The sequence below is a fragment of the Liolophura sinensis genome, chromosome 10 (genome assembly GCF_032854445.1).
Source record: "Liolophura sinensis isolate JHLJ2023 chromosome 10, CUHK_Ljap_v2, whole genome shotgun sequence".
NCBI classification, from domain to species: Eukaryota; Metazoa; Mollusca; class Polyplacophora; order Chitonida; family Chitonidae; genus Liolophura; species Liolophura sinensis.
Window position 1 is genome coordinate 20,212,311 of NC_088304.1, and position 21,896 is coordinate 20,234,206.

A 21,896-nucleotide genomic window follows, 5' to 3' on the forward strand; every position below is an offset into this window, starting at 1 on the left:
GAAACGTCATATCACAAAACGCATTACGTCTCCGAGATGGTTAGCACGCCAGTGCGGAGCCATGACACAGGAGTCTCTCACCAATGTGGTCGCTATGAGTCTAAGTCCATCTCATCCTGGCTTCTTCTCCGGCCGTACGTGGGAAGGTCTGCCAGCAACCTGCGGATGATCTTGGGTTACCCCCGGGCTCTGTACAGTTCCAACCACCATTATGCTGGCGGCCGTCGTATAAGTGAAATATTCTTGTGTACGACGTGAAACACCAATCAAATAAATAAATAAACAAAATACATTGTTAAGCAAGTAATAAGCTGCAAGCAGTATAAACATCCTTATACCATAGAGAGATATTTCACATTCCAGAAACACATTTTTCACGCTCACCGCTTTATGTATAATCGGTTTTCCTTGTTCTCGAGCAGATGAGTTTATTTCAGAGCGGCTCAAAAGTGGTGTTGATTGATCGCATGAACTTGGCCCTTTTTCATGTACAAAGGGCAGATAACGGTATAAAACAGCCCCTTGTAGACGTCTGCAGTTGGGGTATAGTTTAGCTCCAGACTGATTAGCGATCGTAAATCGACTGTTTCCCGAAGTATGCCCGTGACCGTAACCGCCAATGGTGTTTAACAAAGTTTAACTTGTCAGGTACATTTTGTTCATCCTGAATTTAAAATCTTAATTATCTATTAATAGCTATGTAATATGAAATGAGAATTGCATTAGGGTTAAAGGCCCACAGCTTTAATATGTTGAGGGCAGCACATTCTAAAAGAGTTCCAGGTTTATAACAGATCTAGATAATGTGGAACCCTGAAGCCAGGAGACACGCGTTGTCTTTCTATTTTGCATTATTTTTCCGTGTATCATAATACCTTGAAACAGATTAGATTTCAGTCTCATTTTTCCAGCAAAAACTGACGAATTGCTACACAATCGCTAGCTTGATCTACGCGATTGCTGATGAGCTGCCTCGGATGCTTCAACACATATTACTGAATATTAATTGTACTGAATCTAAGAGGCACGAAACAAGAGACGTTTACAGCTGCGCAAAAGTGTTTTGCGTCTGTAACTATTTCCAAAACAACTGCATGAAAGTTCACGCAGTTCACGTAGATTTTACACCACAGTTTATGGGGAATAAAAATAACTAAAGCAAAAATGCATATCTGATTCACGCACACACAAACTCACACGCGCGCGTGCGCATTTGTAAAAATACATAAGTACATGTATATATGTAGGATTTTTCTGATGTGGGGAAATGTGGGGGAAAAAGCAATTCACACCTGCTCAACTTTTCTTACAACCCAGTGACTGTGAGGACAGCGCAGGTGACAGGATCGAGTTCCAGGTTAGTGAATGTAAGGATCGAGCGCAGTTACTGTGGAAGCTAAACTGGGAACATGGCTAACCGATCTCAGAGCCAGACGAGACCATAGAGCGATGTTGTTGTTCAAGATCAGTTATTTGAATAAGTAATAACTGATCTCGCAGCGGGTTAGTTATTCGAATAACCAATAACTAAACCGGCACCGGGTTAGTTATTTGAATAAATAATAACTAACCAGCAGCGGGTTAGTTATTCGAATAACCAATATCTAACCCAGCAGCGGTGTAGTAATTCAAAATCATTTACTCGAATAACTAATGGCTAACACAGCAGCGGGTTAGTCATACTAACTAGCAGCAGGTTAGTTATTCGAATAACCAATAACTAAGCTAGCACCGGGCTATTTATTTCATTTATATTTATTTATTTGATTGGTGTTTTACGCCGTATTCAAGAATATTGGTTAGTTATTTGAATAACTGATTTGGAATGACTAAAGAGCAGAGAGTTAGTTATTAGTTATTCGAATAACTAACCCGCTGCTGGTTAGTTATTAGTTATTCAAATAACTGATCTTGAACAACAACATCGCTCTATGGTCTCGTCTGGCTCTGAGATCGGTTAGCCATGTTCCTAGTTTAGCTTCCACAGTAACTGGGCTTGATCCTTACATTCACTAACCTGGAACTCGATCCTGTCACCTGCGCTGTCCTCACAGTCACTGGGTTGTAAGAAAAGTTGAGCAGGTGTGAATTGCTTTTTTCCCCACATTTCCCCACATCAGAAAAATCCTACATATAACCCGCTGCTAACTTCAGTGTGCTCCGTGTGAACATGTCTTGAGAGAGGTAGACACCATGTGTCATGTTCAAAGGAACCGTTAAGAATCATGTTATAAAGCTCGACAGGTCGGTATACTGGTACATGTATGCAACATGTCGGAAATGGCATACAGTGTCTTTAAAGGAGAAGAAAACTTAAAATTATGACACTATAGGCTGAAATGAGCGCATTTTTTCTAATTGGTGGTGCCTGCTGCATAATTTTGCGATTTTTCCTCGCCACACACGTAAAGCCTGAAAACGGCAAAGCTGGTATAAATCGCTGAGCCCATCGCGTCCTCCATCTTTAACACCCTGTAATTGGGAGGTTTCCAACGGCAATTCTCCTCCCAACACAGAAGACTTTAGGACTAGTTCTTAGGCAAAATGGAGTCGCCCACAGCGGATTTTGGCGCTGACTTTATTGATAATTTATCAACTTGAGGTACATATTAGAATTTTGTCACCTGTGAGAAAATGCATACTCTTTTCAATGGTATTTGTTTGATATTTAAGTTTTCTCCTCCTTTAGCAAATGGCGGAGAAAGGCACCTTGGCAGACCGTTTGCTGCGGGTTAAAATGTGAATCAGACTCGACTCAGTTCATCTATAAGTACTATCAGTCTGAGGGCTGTGAACTCCGGGAATACGGGCCAGGCACAATGTACCAGCGCACCGAAGATGTTTGGATTGCGCATAAACCAGGGTTCTGCTGGTGGACTAAGCATCTTCGAGGCCTTGTCCCTTTGCATTGTTATAATGTTATAGTATGCCAACAAGGCAGAGATGTTAATTGCGATTTATTCAACGACACTGGTCTAAAGTTTACTAAAATCATATTTAACAATACCACATGTCAAAGGGACCATACCCCGGTAAGACTTACTCCACCAGCAGAACTCTTTGGAGAGATTTTTGACAACTATCGATTATAATTCGATGAAGGGTTGGCTAATTTGTCTGGTGTAGTAAAAGAACTGAAACGTGTGGCTGTGTAGGTTTCTGACTTGCTCAAACGGATTTAGAAATACGGTAGAAAAAACTCATGATGAATTTTTTGGGGTAGTGGTGTGACACCAATTCTAATTCATAACCTATGTAGCATGTAGATGAGCAAGCTGTCATAACAAAACAAAAAAAAAATCCTTCGTCGTAAGAATCCATTAAAGACGGATTAAAGAGGTTTGCTGCTAAAGAAAACAGATTTTGGTGGAATCAATAATTTTAATGAGGTTTATGCCAAATACGAAACCAGCGTCTTTGACAATCGCTCTAGAAAGCAAGACTACGTCGTTCCTTAAAGCCGGAATATCAACAGCAAATACGTGCCGGCTCTGTATTTTAATTAGTTTTCGGTGTACAATAAAACCTTCAAACAGTTTTAATTTTGGTTAAATTTTTTTCTGAAATAGGAAAAAAGGCCAAACAACGGCTGGCTTGATCTATCTCCGAGCTTGTCCGTACTTCTTGGGATGCCACATGTGATTGTTTTGGGAACTGCTTCAACACACATTATCGCCTTGAATACAATCTAAGGCGAAGAAAAATGTGACGTGTACAACTGCTTGGAATTATTTAACTTTCTGAAATTATATGTCAAAACTTCAAGTAAAATTCAGACATGCACTCTTCATCATCACTGTGGGTTTTTTTTTTCATGCGGGTTGTTTTGTGCGATTAGACACTGTAGAAGGGAAGCATTCTCTCCATAGTAATCACCGAATCGCTAATAACTTTCAACGTATATCCCGAAATTAGAACATAAAATCAAACAAAGTTTTCTCATCTGACCTTTCTTGTCACACGACAACGGCTATGAAGTAAAGCGATATTACCCGTAGTAATTTACTCGAAGTCGGATTTAATCCCGGGTCTCCCGACTTCGAGGCGCATGGTCTAACCATTAGACCAAAGAGGTCTTAGTTCTTCAGCTTAGACAGAATATACATATCTGTCGGAGTTTGCCGAAACTGTACGTCTGTTGCACACGTACGATACGGTGCATGTACTTTCATTAAGGGATTTCTAAATCTCCTAAGAATGGTTACAAATTATATAACGTTTACCCTGAATTGTTCCAATCAGTTTACAATAGTAACATTTATATGAAAATGACTTCAAGCAAGGTGATTTGGTTCGGCCCTGTTAACTTATCAATGCGTCGAAACAGACATTCGTATTCCAGCCGTCAACCAATAACAACGTTCCACGGTCAGCTTTCCTCCGCTCATTCGATCCTAATCAATGGCCAGCTTGGGTCAAGCTTGACGTTAGGAGGTGTGTCAGGTATATGGGGAAATTTTGTGTCTTAGACGGGTATTCTCCGAGCTTTATTCATTCACAAATTTTGCCGTCGACGTATACATGCTAAAATAAAAAAGTCGTAATTTCCTACCGCGTTAAATACCAGTCAAACAAAAATATGGCTAGAACACAAAACACCTACAAACATGGGTTTGCTGAATTTCATAGTTACACAAGCATTCGGCTTTTTCCTCACCAGAAAAACGCGCTCTTTCACATTTCAGGTCTGTGAATTGTCTAAGATGTCTGAAGTGTATCTAAAGAATGGATTCGTTTAAAAAATGTGCACGAGGGGATTAACTATCGACTTTCTCATTTGGGGAAAGAACACTTGGGCAGTAAAGTTAAAACTGTTTTTAGGCATTTATCTCATAGATTTATTTTGTCTTTTCTGAGGAAGTATCGTTTTTTTACATTATATGTAAATTTACATATAATGTCACGTGATAGGAATCAAGAGGCCTGGGGAAATTTCAAATGAATGTGCCGTGAAAGAAACTGGCGACATACATCAGCCTCACTATAAGAATATAGAAAGTTTTCCCTCTGGATGGAATTCTGAAGAATATTATTTAAAAAAGGGCATCTGGTGTATCATGTTTTAAGTTGTATGTATATATGTATTAAACGTGTTATTGATTATCGGCCTTTGGACAAGCACACGATTTTATCACACTTGAAACCTTAAAGCCCAGAGCAAATCGGAATCACGCGTGTATTTTTCACTAGAATTTAGGCCATCCATAAAACAGAAATCAGTATTTCGATAACCTCTAATAAACTGGGTATATCAGTTTGTCTCTGCCTGAAATTTAACACTGCGTTTTGCATTATTGCGGTTATAAAGGATTGTGTTACAAAATGTTCCATGACACGCTCTATAAAGCAGCAAGGCAAATTTGAAATCACCTGCTGTTTTTCCACAAAACATTAACATATTATTATACCATTATTCCATAATGGTATACGTACATGCATATTCATTAAACCCTTATTTAAAAATGCTTGCGGAATACTACAAGGTTTTCGGACACCATCACAACATTACACGGATTCATAAATCCCACCGAACGTTTTGTCTTACAAGTTGAATGGATGATGTAAGGTATGATTTGATTTGATTGGTTATTTATTTATTTATTTGATTGGTGTTTTACGCCGTACTCAAGAATATTCCACTTATCCGACGGCGGGCAGAATTGTGGTGGGCACATTATAGTGTACGGATTGCTTTTGAAGATTATGATATTATGGTCAATCAAAGAAATAGATTACATGTACATTCTTTTTTTATTTTGGAACAAATTGGAGAGCACAAATAAAACAAAAATAATGCAATAATAATTACTTTGTTGGAATCGGAAAGTTTTTTAACCTGTCCATAATCAAAAATACTGAGGGCATGGTCAGTGGATGCCCGTATCACTGCACACTGCCCACGTTTTTCGACAATTCCCGACATTCAAGAAAATCACCATTATGATGTGCTATCACTCCCTGGGTCCATCACTCTGGCAATGCCCACCGCCCAGCCATTCTGGAAATTTTGTACATACATGCTACATGGTTTGAGCACTGAAAACTTTTAATTTTCTAAAAAATATCCTTGTAGTAACTGTCACTGACTTGTGACTAGTACGTTACCGAATGTGAATCGGTCAATAGTGTAATAAAGGCAACAAGGTACCAGTCAACATCATCGGGGATCGTTTCTTAAGCAGTTTATAAAAACATACATTAGAATATAAGTTGTCTAATACCCGTGGTGATTTCCATTGATGCGACAGATAAGTCACCGGTAAAATTCAGCCTAGTGTCTCATGGTCATGTAAAGTTTTAATCAAAATTTTCATGTATATGCTGAAAACGTAACAACGTAGCCCGCTCCCTCCACCCAAAATGGCATAAGGAGTGTTAGGTGAAAAAGGCGTTGTTAGACCTTTATTAGAATTCACCGATCGGATAACGGATAGCACCGCCACAGTGAACCACGACAACAAAAATTTTGCTAGTCTTGACTCCGGGGTATTTTTTTTTCAGCTACGATCTTAACATGCTGCGCAGACACAAGAATGACACGACTGGCTCACATAGTATAATTTCCTGCTCATAGCTGTAATCAGAATTTCCAAAGATTTAATGTTTTGCATAACTTAGACTAATAAACCGGGTTTTCAGGCTGATCCGACGCTCCACGATGTTGTCGTTGTACATGTACTGGTGGTCTCAATGGTATGCACTGGATGCACATTTCCACGTTACTGGCGGGTTCGCATAATGCAAGAAATAATACCCCATCAACTAAACATTGAATTCTCCACAGTGATGAACTGTTATTAAACGGGCTGTTTGTCGGACAGCAAAGACCTGGCGGAGTCATTGCGCTTCCCGATACGCCTGAGATAATTTAGAAAATCGGAGGTCAGTCGATGAATAGAGCAGTGAGAACCGAAGATAACTGAAAATATCCAATACCTATTTGCAACTCGCTATCAAATGTTTCCCCCAGGCACGTCGATAAAGTGACATGCAAAAAAAGTTGCACAAAACAAGAATGGCTTCTGCCTATCTTGTAGAATATTCCATGTCTCAAGATAGAAAACACATTGAACTGATCGACGATCTGGCTAAACTCTGCTGTGTTTTCTTTTTATTTCTTTCAAAACAGTGTTTTTTATTCAAGGCAACAAAACATTTGCTCTTCATAAAGTGTGAACAGGCTAGAATATTTTGTTATCAGTTTCTCTTGCTAATCTTTCTTGTTGTACAGCTTCATCTGACAACCACATTACTTCACTCAAATTTTTTAGCTTTCCGTCTGCTTTGGATACAACTTCTTTTGTTCTTGTTAGCTACTTCCACATTCCACAGATGTAGTTCTGAGATTTTCTTTTCATATGCAGTTTTCTTCAGTGCTTTAATCTTTTTCCTTGTGGTTGGCAACCCCGTCATTTTGCTCATTTTTGAGAGATAATTTTCTTGCGTTTGTCAGATATAATTGCTCGCTGATGGACATTTGGCAAATTTGCCACATGCCTTTTCAAACGGCATTAAAATAAGTTTATATAATCTGGCACGTTTGCTGGTAACCTGTTCGGAAATGCCTGCACAGGCTTCCACCTCCATGGATCAGCTATGTCATCTAGATGCTTCGATCCATCTTCTTAAAGAAGACGAGTTTGACACCAATGACTAGAACTCTATTGGCCCCGAGGCTCATGTACCTCGTGTGAAGCCTTAAAAGTCGATAACTACACAGCACCTTATTTATCTAACTGTTGGTTGACCGGTTTGTGGGCAAACCTAACACTAATGAATCCAAGCTGTAGCTGTCGTAGCTGTTGAAGGGCAAAGGCTAGCGGCTCCCTACAGTTCGTGACACAGCTTGCTGTTTCAAACAAACAAGTAACTAAATTTCTGCATACCGGGAGTGAAAATTTCATTTTCTTTTTGGGTTGGCTGTTTTTTTGTTGTTTTTTTTTTTTTTTGGGGGGGGGATGTAAAAACCTCGTCCATCGGACTTTTATTTAGTAAGCATGGCTGAATTCATTTATTTATTTCATTGGTACGCCGTACTCCAGAATATTTCACTTATACGACGGCGGCCAACATTATGGTGGGAGGAACCGGGCACAGCCCGGGGGAAACCCACGACCATCCGCAAGTTTCAACGTTTTAAACGATCGATATGGATTCAAGGAACACAAACGCATCTATATGCATTTTGGAAGGTCCATCGCCGTATTTTTTAAAAATAATTGTGCTGACGCCATGGTGCTAGGGGGCGTGTACATTGCAACTATTTATACATTTACATAAACAGTTAGAATAAAACCCTGACTGAGGTGAAGTGAAAAGACCGTATTTCACCGGTTACGTGTGACCATTTGCCAGCTATCACACTGCCCTCCCTGCTATGGTTTTACTCTCTATGCTGTACATCCTTAATTACATTAAGATCATAAACCGTACAGGTAGATTCCCATGGATCCAATGGACACAAATTGATGTAAACTGCGTTTTAGCAACAGCAATTGGACGAGAGAAATCAACAGAAAGAAATTATAGCATTCAGTTTACAGTATCAGCTGTCTTTTCGTGTGAATAAATGTAGAATATTTTGTTTTATTAGTTTGGCATTACGCGGCACACAAGGATATAGTTACGTCTTGACACAATAGGACGTGAGCAAGGTGGCAGTTTACAAATTAAAATTAAAACGAAACCAACAAAAACGATGATTCTGTAACATACTGACATAAGCATAAACTGGACAAATTTTCGGTGTTTACTGAACGTACATGGTGTCTCCTAAACTAGGATTTACAAGTAGCCTGGAACGGATTATGAAGATTCCTAAACATGGGAGAACTTTTCGGTTTGTGCATGTGTAATGCATGTTTTACATTGAGCATAACACAGATATCAGTCCTTGGGTAAAATAGGTGAATTGTTAATCGCCGGTGTGTCGTCTGGTCAGTAAACCTGCCGTCACGATGTCGACTTGATTCCGAGAAAGTGTTCACCCTGAGTTGTCTTTGAACCTCTTTCATGATCACGGGATTCCACTGTAGCGAAGGCCATATATGTGACAGATATATTCACGTTTCGGAACGATGCTAACCTATTCTGTATCCAATACTTGTGTAATCAGTCTGAGAGGCAGAATATAATTATGCCCTCGCTTCTGTTGAGAAATGAGAAATATAGCTTTTCTTGGAAAAAAAAACATTTACAGAGATGCCTGTGGCAAGTTAGCAGCCAGGTGTTATCCAACAAAGCATTGTTTCGTCTGGAAACAACAAACGAATCGAGGTATCTATAAATAAGACGACACTTTGCATTTAACACTACGTAGTTGCTACTGCTTCCGTTATATCAATATGTTTGCGTCTGTGTAGTAGTTTTTCTCATAAACAAAATACGTGTTAAAATTGGTGTACTTCTGAGTCTTGATTAGTGTAATAGAGAGTTTTTGTGACAAGGCGAATAGGTTCATATTTCACATTGTAAATTGTAATTACTTGGACAGCAAGATACATATCTCAGTTTGTAGCGTTTGTTAGATCCTATGTGCCGTGTGACAATTTCATTCAACGTCAGTAGTTGTCGCTTGAAAAGTGTAGTGTGTCAAGGCTATTCCATCAAGCTTCACTCCAAGTTTCTTAAATTTTACAATGAGTATAATTCTCTTGTAAGTAAATATGGACAGAGCGTCTCGAATCTCCAACGTTCTGCTTCAGTATTGTGTCTAATTCAGCTTAACTCGGGACAGATTGCATGGTTGGATATCTGAACAGTTGCAATCAAAACGCAACTGAGATACACCTTATACTCTATCATGGTATTCGATTTGAATTCTGAATTCACTCTGTCTGTTAGAACATATCTTGCGTCTTTCCAACATCACTGAAAACTGTTGACTGCTTCACTTTGCATGAATCCGTCGAATTTTCGTACTGTGTATACTTTCTTCGTTTCTTCGTAGGTTTGTAGCAAATACACTGATCAGGCAATCCAGTACATATTTATACATACATGCGTATTCAAGTGAGCTTTTAAAGTCAAGCTAATATCATATACCTATAAATTTTTGTCAGCTTACATACACCTAGATATTACCGAATACGGCGTAACCAACCCAATCTATAGGACTTCAGTCTCGTGACAATTGTTCAGTAACACGGCATGGTATAGTTCTCGCACGCTACGGTATCACTGAGAAGTCATCTAAAAAACACAGGGCTGGGTCATCAAAGTCTTTAAAAGTGAGATTTGTTTCTGCTTCGCTTGGCGCTCAGCGCCGAGAGGTTAACCCGAGGAAACTTGACTGAAAAAAAAGGCAAGAAAAAGGAATTTTTTCCAGTTCTCAGTGTAAATACCGTTTTGTCCGAAACCCTCTACTTGTTTAAAACATGGGGCTAGAGTCATTGTCTCTGGTCACTAGTCCGTTTTATCCATGCATACTTTATGTAATACAATGCGGTCATTCGAATTCCGTATGTTGGATCAACTCTATTGCCTACAAGTTTACCTCAGTCCAGAACCCATTCAGATGATGAAGCTAGTTTAGCTTTGAATCTGTAAGGGTACAGCATAGAGAGAGAAAAACCAGATCAGCGACGACAGATTGAATCAAATGGAATCAAACTGCTTTGACTTTCCCAATTTTCATGTTCTTTTTTTAAATTATTTTTCTTGTCTCTATAAAGACAATAAGTGTTACGAGCTCCAAGGAGCATAGGTCTGATACTGTGAGGCTCCACATACATTTAAACCGAGAAAGAATAATTTTTTGTTTAAATTACAAATAATTACTTTATAAAGAGCATTACTTGTCACCCGCAGTGTATCCCTTTGGCCGATAGTTCCTCTATAAGTTTGTTTTGTTACGGCGTAACAAGATGAAAACACATTGTTTTCAACATATCTTTTGCGATCAGTCACATAAATGCCTTTGGAAACTCTTGGTTAGTCATTTACATGAATTTTCCCCCTAAAAATAGAGAAAAATGACCAAGAAGGTGAATCTATATTTCCTTGTTAAATTGCCCCGGGGTCATGTACTGTCCTTTTATATGATGCATGACTAGCCAAGTGTTACTTCGACCTACTAAAAATGTAAGACATGTCAGCATTTCACCGTGAGGCTGTTCTGAACTCTTGGTATGTAGGCTTACAATTCTGATAGGAGACTGGTCCATTTGCCTGGTACCTATCTTCTTTGGATGTTCTACGGATATCATTTGCTAGCCAGAATTTGTAATGGAACGTCAATATGAAGCGGAAGAGAGACGGCAAGCTCCGTGATATCGCCGACAAGTGGGAACATACAGAGGATGAGGCCATGCAGAACAACGCACTAAAGGCTTTGGCAGACTATACAAAAACTTTTCCTGAGCCGTTTGAAAAAACCTGAGATTCAATCGTCCAAGAGGGAACATTGGCCATCAGCTTCTTCAAGCCGTGGTAATGAGGTCAACGGTAGATCTGAAATTTCAATACCACATCGTTTCAACCCAAGTATTCAGTTTCAAAATGAAGGAAGCAGACAAACTAAAAGGTTAGAAAGCATAATGCAGATGGAAATGACCCACTAAGATTAGAGGAGTTAATACGTGTGTTTGACCAGCACGTTGTACGCTCAGGTAAGCGTCATTTAATGTGTTCAGACAAACTTGATCATTAGAAATTACATCTTGCTTGTGTTTTAAGTCATCAACCACGTCCTCACACTGATTCCTCACACAGATTTAAATGATAGAAGGCTTGTCAACAACCTGCGGATGGTCGTGGGTTTCCTCCCAACATACTGCTGGCCGCTCGAGTATAAATGAAATATAAGTGAGTACGGCGTGAAACACCAATCAAATAATAAATAACAAATGATAGTATTTTAACACTAAATGTATCGGTGTTTAATAATACTGTTTATCGCTACATTAACGGTCAAGCCAACAAAGCCTTCAGTTCACCTACAGACAAGGGTAACCATTCATAGGATGTTTCGTTGTTCATCGAGTTGCTTGAGTTTTTCATTAATAACATCTGTGCAAAATTTGGGGAAACCATATACGAACACTGTATAGGTCTTCCAATGGGTACAAATTGCACCCCCCACCATTGCCCTATAGGTTGACCTACACCTGTTCTCGTACGTTCTCCTCACCAGACCCATTAACATTAACTAAACGGTATATAGATAATCTGATAGCTTTAAAATAAACATAAAGCTAGCCATTAAAGCAGAATTAATTCATAAAGCAGTATTCCAGAAATGTTTAAAACATTTAAACAAAATATTTTCAAAAATTCTACACTCCTTATTAACAAAATAAATAGCAAACAATCTTCAGTACCTACCCACTCGTTTGGTGACCTCATTTTGCCATGTTATATCTATCTAGAGTGACGTCACAAAAACTAAGATCTCTTCCGTAACATCGGTATTAAACAATGTGACAATGAGAAAATACAAACAAAAACGCCTGATACCCAACCAAAGTGTGTCAGCTCTGCTGCGTGTTCGAAGGGCCAGTGTTTCTTTTAGTGCGGCGCGAGGCGATGTTCGTGTTTTAGCCGTCCTGCTGCTTTTCGTCCTGCATGGGTGGAGGTATTTGGTATAGGTGGCTGTACGGACTTACGGGAATTTACTCAACATAGCAGGACCTTCTGATTGATTGAGTGAGGGTTTTGGGTTTAACGTCGCAAGTAACAATTTTTCAGTCAAATGACGACAATGGAACCCTTAGAGTACATGTAATGTTCCTCCTTGTTGCGGGACGGAGTTCCACTGCTATTTTATCTAGTGCTGCTTTACTGACACGCCTTACTTAAGGCAAGTAAGCTGCCCCACTCAAGCCATTATACTGATAAGGGTCAACCAGTCGTTGCTGAACACCAAGCCAGGAAGTGACAACTTCCTCTTTTAAGGCCTTAGGTGTGACTCGACCCTGGACTGACCCTAAATCTACTGTTCCCGAAGCGAACCCTTCTGATTGATAACAGATTTGACTCATTCATTCGGATTTTGGAAGAAATTTTAGTAATAAATCTAACTTTACTAAGGCAAAATAACGCAAAGTCATAATACTTTTCTTCAAGCAATTATTCTCTCGAGGCAGTTTTCTTGCCAGCTCACCCTGACAAGTTAAATCAGTATCCAGCCCATCTTGTACGCATTGTGGAACGGCCATCCGTTCTCAGTCCCCTGCTCATAACTGTGCATCAGCTTAACACTTAAACTAACCGCAAAATCCAATTTATTGCATGGATATCTGTCTATCCGCTATAAGAAACCATACTGACAATCGAAAGCTAATAGGTTTTTCGACGTGATAGCTAATTTTCACGTGAGGCTTTCACCGCCTTTCCTACTATTTCAGCGTTTAAGTGAACAGTTAGAAAAAAAGACTGTTGGTCAGGTAAATTAACAAAGAGGCCTTATTGCACCGATTACATGTGGCCATTTTTTAACTATCACACAGTTGACGCTATCCTGCTTCTAATTTTTATACTGTTGTTGTTTATGCTAAAGACAATTATCAGTTTGTTCTTCTTACCAGTTTTTTTGCTAAATGCTTTTGTGTCAAGGGCGTATTTAACAATCGTATCCAGAGTACGTGTGGGAGGTATTAGGTTTATGTGTGAATGAAGCTATTCCAGACCCGGGTCAACTGTTTTCAATTTGTCAAGCAGCTGGACTTGGTCTGGTCTCTCGCTTGCCCTCATTAGCTATAATTTGTCCTGGAAACCAACTTAGCGAATCAGTGTCGATCTCACTTAAGATTTCTGGCTTAAAAATTCACCTTAACTTAACCCCGCAATCGCCTCTCCGTTTTTAAGCTGAACAATAGCTCTGCCCACAAAAAGGTATATAAAGTAACAGTCCAGACTTACAACTATTTTACGTGGGAAAACTTCCGCAATGCGTATCATTCTGACCTTCCGCCTTTGTTTGTTGTAGGTGTAGATATGAGCCACCCAACCTTTTTCGGTTTAGTATCAGGATCCGGACATCTCCTCTATTCAGTTTCAGAGTATCTGGCCAGCATCGCACATATTCTACAACTAGCCCCATTTGTAAGCCCAGGTAAAACTTTCAGTCTTTTTGATTTTCTCAAAAACATGCAACAGCCTTGCATGGAAAAAAGACCGGTTTCACAAAGGGCACCTATTTGTTTTACGCTCTGGGGTCTGTTTTACAATGCAGTCGCATACGAAAATAACAAGCTGGGAGATACGTCACCATGGTAAATGCGCTGATGGCATAGTGTGCCGATAGTTTGTAAACTCGACCCCGGCTCGCAGTGTTTACTGGGGTCTTGACCACTGAGTTCACGCTCAAATGTAGTTCTCGCTGTTTCGGCTGGGGCGAAATTGTTTATCCGGTACAGCTGTATCTGGCAAATGGTCAGTGGGCTACTCCGGGCACTCCATAAATTTGACCAGTCAATCAAGTAAAAATGGCTCGATCAGTCAATTAATAGATTGTAAACAATAGAGATGTAAACCCACATATACAAATATGTTTCAATTGGTTGAATTGATTGATTGGTGTTTTACACCGTACTCAAGAATATTTCACTTATACGACGGCAGCCAGCATTATTGTGGGTGGAAACCGGACACAGCCCGGGAGAAACCAACGACCATCCACAGGTTGCTGCCAGACCTTCCCACTTACGGCCGGAGAGGAAAGCATCATGAGCTGGACTTGAACTCACAGTGACCGCATTGGTGAGAGGCTCCTGGGTCATTACGCTGCGCTAGCACGCTAACCGACTGATCCACGGAGGCCCTTCAATTGGTTGATTATTTTTCGGTATTTCGGATTCGAACATGGTTCAGTTTCGTGAAAAAGCCGACCTTTCCTCGACCGATTGACTAGAACATAAAACTGAATTAACGGGTGACATAGATATTCATCGATGCATAAATTAGCAAGGTCAGGGTAACGGTTTAATTTTTATAATGGTAGATACGGTCAGGGGTGAATGAAGCTACCGAGTTATATACAGGTACGTGGCAGTTTATTTTACCTTATTATTTACGTAGAAAATTTATCAATTTTATCAATCCCAAAGACATATATATATATCTCCCCTTTCGTGTGGTGCACTGCCATATCAGCACGCGCAGCTTGCACTTTTCCCCACAGCATATCAAAAAAGCAGCCTAGCATGACCGCCATGTGTTTTGTTTAGTTTTTGCTGCTCAAGCGAAGAATTTTGTTACTTTAAAGGGATAAATAGTTTTCAGCTCTACCCAATATAGAGAAATTTCTGATATATACTGAAACGCATTAAAACGAACAAGAGGTGAAAAGTGAAACTGACGCTGAACTAAATATGGTGTTGGCTGTGTATTACATTCACACTCATATATATCAGTTACGCACTAGTTATGACAACTGTCATTGGAAGGTACAATATTTTAATGAAGAGGAAATGGAAAACACAAGAGGTCCAAAGATAAAGTCATTACTGGTATGACCACTTCTGTCTGCATTGTAAACAATGCAAATTGCCTTTTTGCCTGAATTGTCTTAAAATTGCATTGCCTTTCTTATGGACACGATCGGTAGATAACAGTTATTCATGTTGTAGCCTATGGTAAGTGCGAGATCTGTAAAGCTGGCAATTTGGGGTCGCCGTCCCATTAGTGCTCGTCGGGCGAAAGATCGGGAAATAATATAATTAAAGACGTACAGCTTAGAGAGCAAAACTTGAGCAGCGACGACAGCGTGCTAGGTGGTAAATGGTCACACGATACCAGTGAAACAGGCGTCTTATTAGGTTATCTCAGTCGGGGTTTTATTCAAACTGTTCATGTCAAAGCATACGTAGTGGCAAATTACACGCCCCACCCCCAGCACAAAGGCTTAAGGAGAATTAGGTAAAAACATGCAGTGATGTCACCATCTCATCACATTCAATATACAATCACATTAATACAAGGCAGGTGATGGATTAAAATTTATCCCTCAGTACTCTGCTCTTCAATAGACAACAACGGGCAGGTGAGTTACAGATATTAATTACAAGGTCTCTCAGTGAAAGGATACGCAAATATATGGTGTTAATAATTGAGCGAGACCTCTTTGCAGGATAAATTCGTACGCCTCGCCCAATGTGACGATTGCTGACGCCATGTATTTGTGTATCTTATCACTGAGTCACCATGTAACGAATTTATCCTGCAAGGGCCCATCAATTCAGTGCAGAAAACCGAATTGCTTCAGCGATGTGACCATCGATGGATCGAAACAAAGGGAGATAACCTACTCAGCAGACACAATTGACGTCACCTGCAGGATTCGAGAATATGTCTGTACCCAACGTGACCTTGACTGTCCAGTGAAAAGCGGAGTATTTTGTCTGACACGGCATAAAATCTGGAATCCTGCAGACGACGTTAAATGTGTCTGCTGTGTTGGGTTCTGAATACAGTTCACACATCACTGAATCGATTCACCTATACATCCATCTTCTGCATTGAATTGACTGTGTCTTTGCAGGATAAATTCATATTGGCCCAATATGAGGATTAATGACACCATGTATTTGTGTATTTTATCACTCAGTAACCATGTAACTACAAGTACATCATTCTGTGGCAGGAAGCCCTGCTATTTGGGCTCTGATGTTGTCCTGTTAGAAAGTAAATGTATGCAACTCCTGGTGTTGTCCTGGTAGAAAGTATGCAACTCTTGGTGTTGTCCTGTTAGAAAGTATGCAACTCTTGGTGTTATCCTGTTAGAAAGTATGCAACTCTAGGTGTTGACCAAACTATGGTACAATGCGACGTTTGAAAATGACGTTCCTGTAGTAAACCGCATAACACGGCCAATACATATATGGAGATGCGTTCTGTAATGAAACCATCGCCTCAAACCATCACACTTTCGATTTCCACCCCATCGATTAGCTTGCACAACACAATTTTCAAGATAGCGTTCACCACGGCATCGCCAGAAACGCATAGGTCCGTAGGTGTTCCTGACGTGAAATTCGTAAGAGAAGAGAACGCCATGAATTGGTCGAAATAACCATAGTGTGTTCGGTCTTGTGATAATACTGTGCTGACACCCAAACCGTGCTGCTCTGCCCCTTGTAGTCAGTTCAACTTCAATCAAGGTGATGGCATCATCACTGCTGCAATAGCGATTGTGCTGACAGCCTTTGAGTGGCCTTTCACACAAAGACTATCAAACCTGACAACGTTTTTGGCGCTTCTTTAATTTCTAACCGTCAATATTTCTGTTCTTATTCTCAAATTATCATGATATTTTCATGGATTCATGTTGGTGCGTTTTTAAAGCGTGTCAGTATATTTAACCTGTCAGTAAAATAACAGTGCAGAAATTCATTTGTGTCATGTCTATCTGGCATTATTACCCAACCCATGCTCCCTCAGTTGGGAGGCAAATCTAGGGTCTAATTGCCCGTATTGCGGACTTGTATATAGCAACCTGCTTTACAACTACTCATTGTACATCTAATTTGGTACATTTGGTTGAATGTCCTCTGCAGGTGGCTGTGACATTGAACTGCGTGTACTAAGATGGGTGAGTGACATCATCGGATATCCCGAGCAAGCCCGAGGATGCACAGTCTCCGGAACCTCCATAGGGATTATAGTGGCTTTCTCCACAGCCCGCCATGTTAAACTGGCGGACAGCAGCCAGTTCCGTAGGTACGTAGTTGCAGTGAGAAATATAAGTTATTGGAGCATTTTCTGCTAAAATGGGTCTAATGGAAATGGGATGGGCTGTAAAAATTATCTCTGTGAAACTCGAATCAATTTTGCAGAATACGAAATAGTCTGTAGGCTATAGCCCACAAGTAGCATGATGCATTTTGTTGGCAATAGTCTCAACGAGCCACGTATTAGAGTTGTTGAGCACTTTTTACATAATAAATTCACCAAAGCCCTAAGCTCTATCTTACAGAACACGTTTCCAAGTAAGACGTAATTATTCTTCGTTAATAGATCGGTGGTGTACATGACAGACCTAGCACACTTTTCCCATACAAGAGCTCTGCGAGTTGTTGGCCTGGCGGACGTTATTGTAAGACACGTGCCTACCGTGAAATACAGAATGGATTCCAGAAAACTGGAAAAGCAGATAATTGAAGACCGAGAGGTACATATCACCACAAAGAAAGGAATAGCTTCAGTATGATTCTATATAGCAAAATTTCACATAGGATATAGACAAATTTAATATTTTTTATGCTAATTTATAGGTTGCTGTATTTCTTACCCAGCTAAAGTAGTAATGCAGTGAAATGTAGTATTCAGCAAGAACGTACACAAATTGGTAGATGTATATATAAAATTAGTTTTCCTACTGAAATCTTACATAATGAGTTACATCGATGTATTTTTTTATGTGTTTGGTGTTTGACGTCGTTCTCAAGAATATCTCATTTACACGATGACGTCCAAGTCTATGGTGGGAGGAAAACGCAGAATCCTGACAGATCTCCGCCCTGTATAAACGGAAACGAAGCCAGCATGAACTGGAGTTGAACTCACATCGACCACATTGGTGAGGTCCATCTGAATAATTGTGCTGCGAAATAGTGCAAACACTCGGCCCTGGTGGACCCATCAGTCACAGTTACACATACATGAATACATGGTGTTTAACGAACTAGACAACCTAATCTCGTTAACATATAACGGACACAACACTAGTTACTGACCTCAAATGCGTTCTAGCAAAACAAATGTACCTATAGCCACACCAGTAGAAACTAATGTTCAAATGTTCTGTGTTCCAGGCCGGGTTGTATGGTGGTTGGCACAGTCGGCACTACCGGCCTGGGAACGATCGACCCACTGGGAGATATCAGCGAGGTGGCCCAGAAACACGGTCTGTGGTTTCACGTGGATGCTGCTATTGGAGGGTGCCTGATGTTAGACGAGGCTGTGAAGAAGCGATGTGAAGGTGAGAATACAAAGTACTTTTGAAGGTGGATGCTATGACAGCTGAAAACAGCAGATGTGGCTATCTATACACGACGCTAAAAATCCCGCACAAATAAAAGTGAGAATGTCGACAAGATTTAAGGATACTGCCACACCTCTAATGCAAAATATAAAAAATATAAAATATAAAAAATAATTCTCACCAATCCCTTAGTCCCTTAATCCTTTAGTCACCAACTGAAGTGTAATTCCATGCACATGTGGAGCTGGGGATTCCAGGTACAGGCGTTAGCTTTCCAAGTATATAAGTAGTGTAACATTTCAAAACATTTTAAGGATCGTTAAGGAGATTAATGATCGTTTTCATTCTATTACTTCACCGTTTTGGCATTTTGGGAATTACATGTTTCTTAAAAAGCTTTCCTATGGTCAGCCTTAAAGGATACCTTGTCAAGAGTTTGAGTTTTTGTTATACAAATAAGATATAAAGATAGGGAAAAACACACTAAACGATTAAATCCCTAATGACGTCTTCTCCTCTTTCTTCAGGGATAAACATGTCCGACTCTGTGGCATTGGATTTCCACAAATCCCTCTCGACCCCATATGGATCGGCCGCCGTGCTTGTACGGGATGGGAAACTTTTGAAGTGGGCAATGGCAAGAGACAGCGCCCCGTTTATTGCAGATTCAACTGACGAGGACGGTTATTCACCGACTGACCTCGGTTTCGAGTTGACCCGGCCCTTCAGAGCATTTCCGGTGTGGTTTATGTTGAAGAGTCTGGGCACAGAGATGATTAAAACGGCGTTGCGAGAAAAAGTGCGACTAACGAAATACGCCTTCAAGTCAATTCGTGATATGGCCGATGTTGTCACGTGCACGGAGCCCGATCTGACTGTCATCGCCTTCCGGTACTTTCAACCTGGCAGTGAAGACGGAAATGACGTCACGCGCAAATGGCACGAGCTGATAGCCAAGGAGGGACAAGTCTGTATGACACCGACAACAGCAGACGGCTTGTTCTACATCCGGTTATGCATTTTGTCCTTCCGTTCCCACATCGAGGATGTTGACATCGCATTGTCCGCCATCAGGAGGAACTTAGATGTCATTTTAAGAGAAAAAGACATTTTCATTACAAGACTTTAAATGATCAAGAAGACACACAGTGGCTAAAATATTTATACATGAATTTTCTCAGTTACTTACTGCAAAAGCTTGTCTGAAAGACAGTGTAAAGACAGACAATTTTCAGAATGTACAGTTACGATTACAATTAAGCACATGTCAGCGTAACTCTGATATGATATTTATAATAAGTCGCTGTAGTGTGCTGCAGACTAACGTGTTATTTTTCTTATTTATTTGAATGGTGTTTTACGCCGTACTCAAGTATATTTCACTTATACGACGGTGGCCAGAATTATGGTGGGAGGAAGCCGGGCAGAACTCGGAATGACAACGACCATCTGCAGGTTGCTGGAAGACCATACCACGTACGCCAGGAGAGGAAGCCAGCATGTGCTGCACTTGAACTCACAACGACCGCATTGGTATTATATAATATAAATGGTAAACATTGGTAGTGTCTAGTAATGACAGTCTTATTTTGAACAGCGATATTACAAACCATTATAAACGTACAGCCTTTAAACTTTGGGTAACATACTCTATCAGTACATGTTCTCATTTGGTGCTCTCTTTATTTTGGCACCGATGATAATAATTAAAAATAAGCAAGAGCCATAAGTATATAAATTTACATAAATATAAGCATAAGATAATAGCCATGATCGATGTCACTTCAAAGGATATCGATTCCGATGTCGAACGGAAACTCCGTGATCGAAAACTATTTTGGATGGCAGAGCTTGCAGTCCAGTTTTCCCATTAATTGACAACGTCACATCTCGTCAATCACAGGATTCTAACACAATGCAATTGTTTATAGGAGTCAACGCAACAATGGTTGGAGGAAGTTTAATAAGATGTCTTAAACAAGTAATCACGCGAAAGCAGTCAAATATTTTGAGATGTGTGATTATACATCTTGTAGATACAGTTGTGATTGTGAATTGTGAGACCTCATTTACCATCCATGTCAACACGTCATGACCGGTAACCTTGATACTGTAAACAATTATGACTTACTTTGTCTGCTTTTGTGGTTTCCGAAGTATACAGAGTCCAGAAAGTTAAACATGTGAGCTAATAAAAAATATCTTTTCAGCGCTTGAAAACTTTGCCAAAGGTGGTCTAAAGCCGAGAAGGCCGAATCTTCAGGCATTGAAACTTCCCTGGAACTAGCTAAGAAAAGGGTTGTGTATGCAATCCACCATATTAATACTAATACTCATTTGAAAGTCAAACAACGTATACTCTGGAGGAACTATTTGAAAATAGACCACTTCTTTCCCAAACAGAAACGTATATCCGTACCTTCCCGTCACACCAACATACCACAACTTTACTGGATTCCAAACCATGCATAAATCATCATGCAAACATCCACTGCAGGGTCAAAAAGGTGCACAACCAAACTTGTATCGACTCTCTTAACGATGGTACTACAAGAAGAACAGTCATTTTGGGGAAAGGAAAAGTTTAAGGCGTCAACTATATGCGGATAAATAAAAACTCTAAACGCCTCACCGAAGAACTAGACGCTCAAATACCTGTACCGTACAAGGACATACCTACTTGGGATTTCTCCACTTTCTATGCTACTATTCCTCACACGGATTTTATGGATAGAATTCCGTCACTTATTCTTTCAGTATTTAATAAAACCGGCCACTACTATATTAACCTCAAAGACATCAAGGCCTTCTTCTGTTCCACTGCACACAAAAGTTACGAGTCATGGGATCAACAGTGTATATGTATTTCTATGGGTACAAAATTGGCCGGCCTATGCCTGTTCTCATATGAATTCGACTATATGTAGAAACTATATCAGATTCGATATTTCTCATTCACTGAACTGCGTATTGA

The 21,896-nt window shown here is 40.1% G+C and overlaps 1 protein-coding gene across 1 annotated transcript; it reads left to right on the top strand.

Moving 5' to 3' along the window:
* Positions 1-1,267: 1,267 nt before the first annotated feature.
* LOC135476982 (tryptophan decarboxylase-like) lies at positions 1,268-20,051 on the top strand. Its single transcript, XM_064757130.1, has 4 exons — positions 1,268-1,367; positions 17,496-17,658; positions 18,753-18,919; positions 19,450-20,051. The coding sequence occupies exons 1-4, from the start codon at positions 1,268-1,270 to the stop codon at positions 20,049-20,051; spliced, it is 1,032 nt and encodes a 343-aa protein (XP_064613200.1).
* Positions 20,052-21,896: the final 1,845 nt, after the last annotated feature.

Excerpts from the sequence above, each read along its gene's own strand:
- LOC135476982 (XM_064757130.1), top strand. The coding sequence starts at position 1,268 with ATGTGGGGGAAAAAGCAATTCACACCTGCTCAACTTTTCTTACAACCC. Across the intron at positions 1,368-17,495 it reads CGAGTTCCAGGTTAGTGAAT|GTGGCTGTGACATTGAACTG; the intron begins GTAAGGATCGAG and ends TGTCCTCTGCAG. Across the intron at positions 17,659-18,752 it reads GACAGCAGCCAGTTCCGTAG|GCCGGGTTGTATGGTGGTTG; the intron begins GTACGTAGTTGC and ends TCTGTGTTCCAG.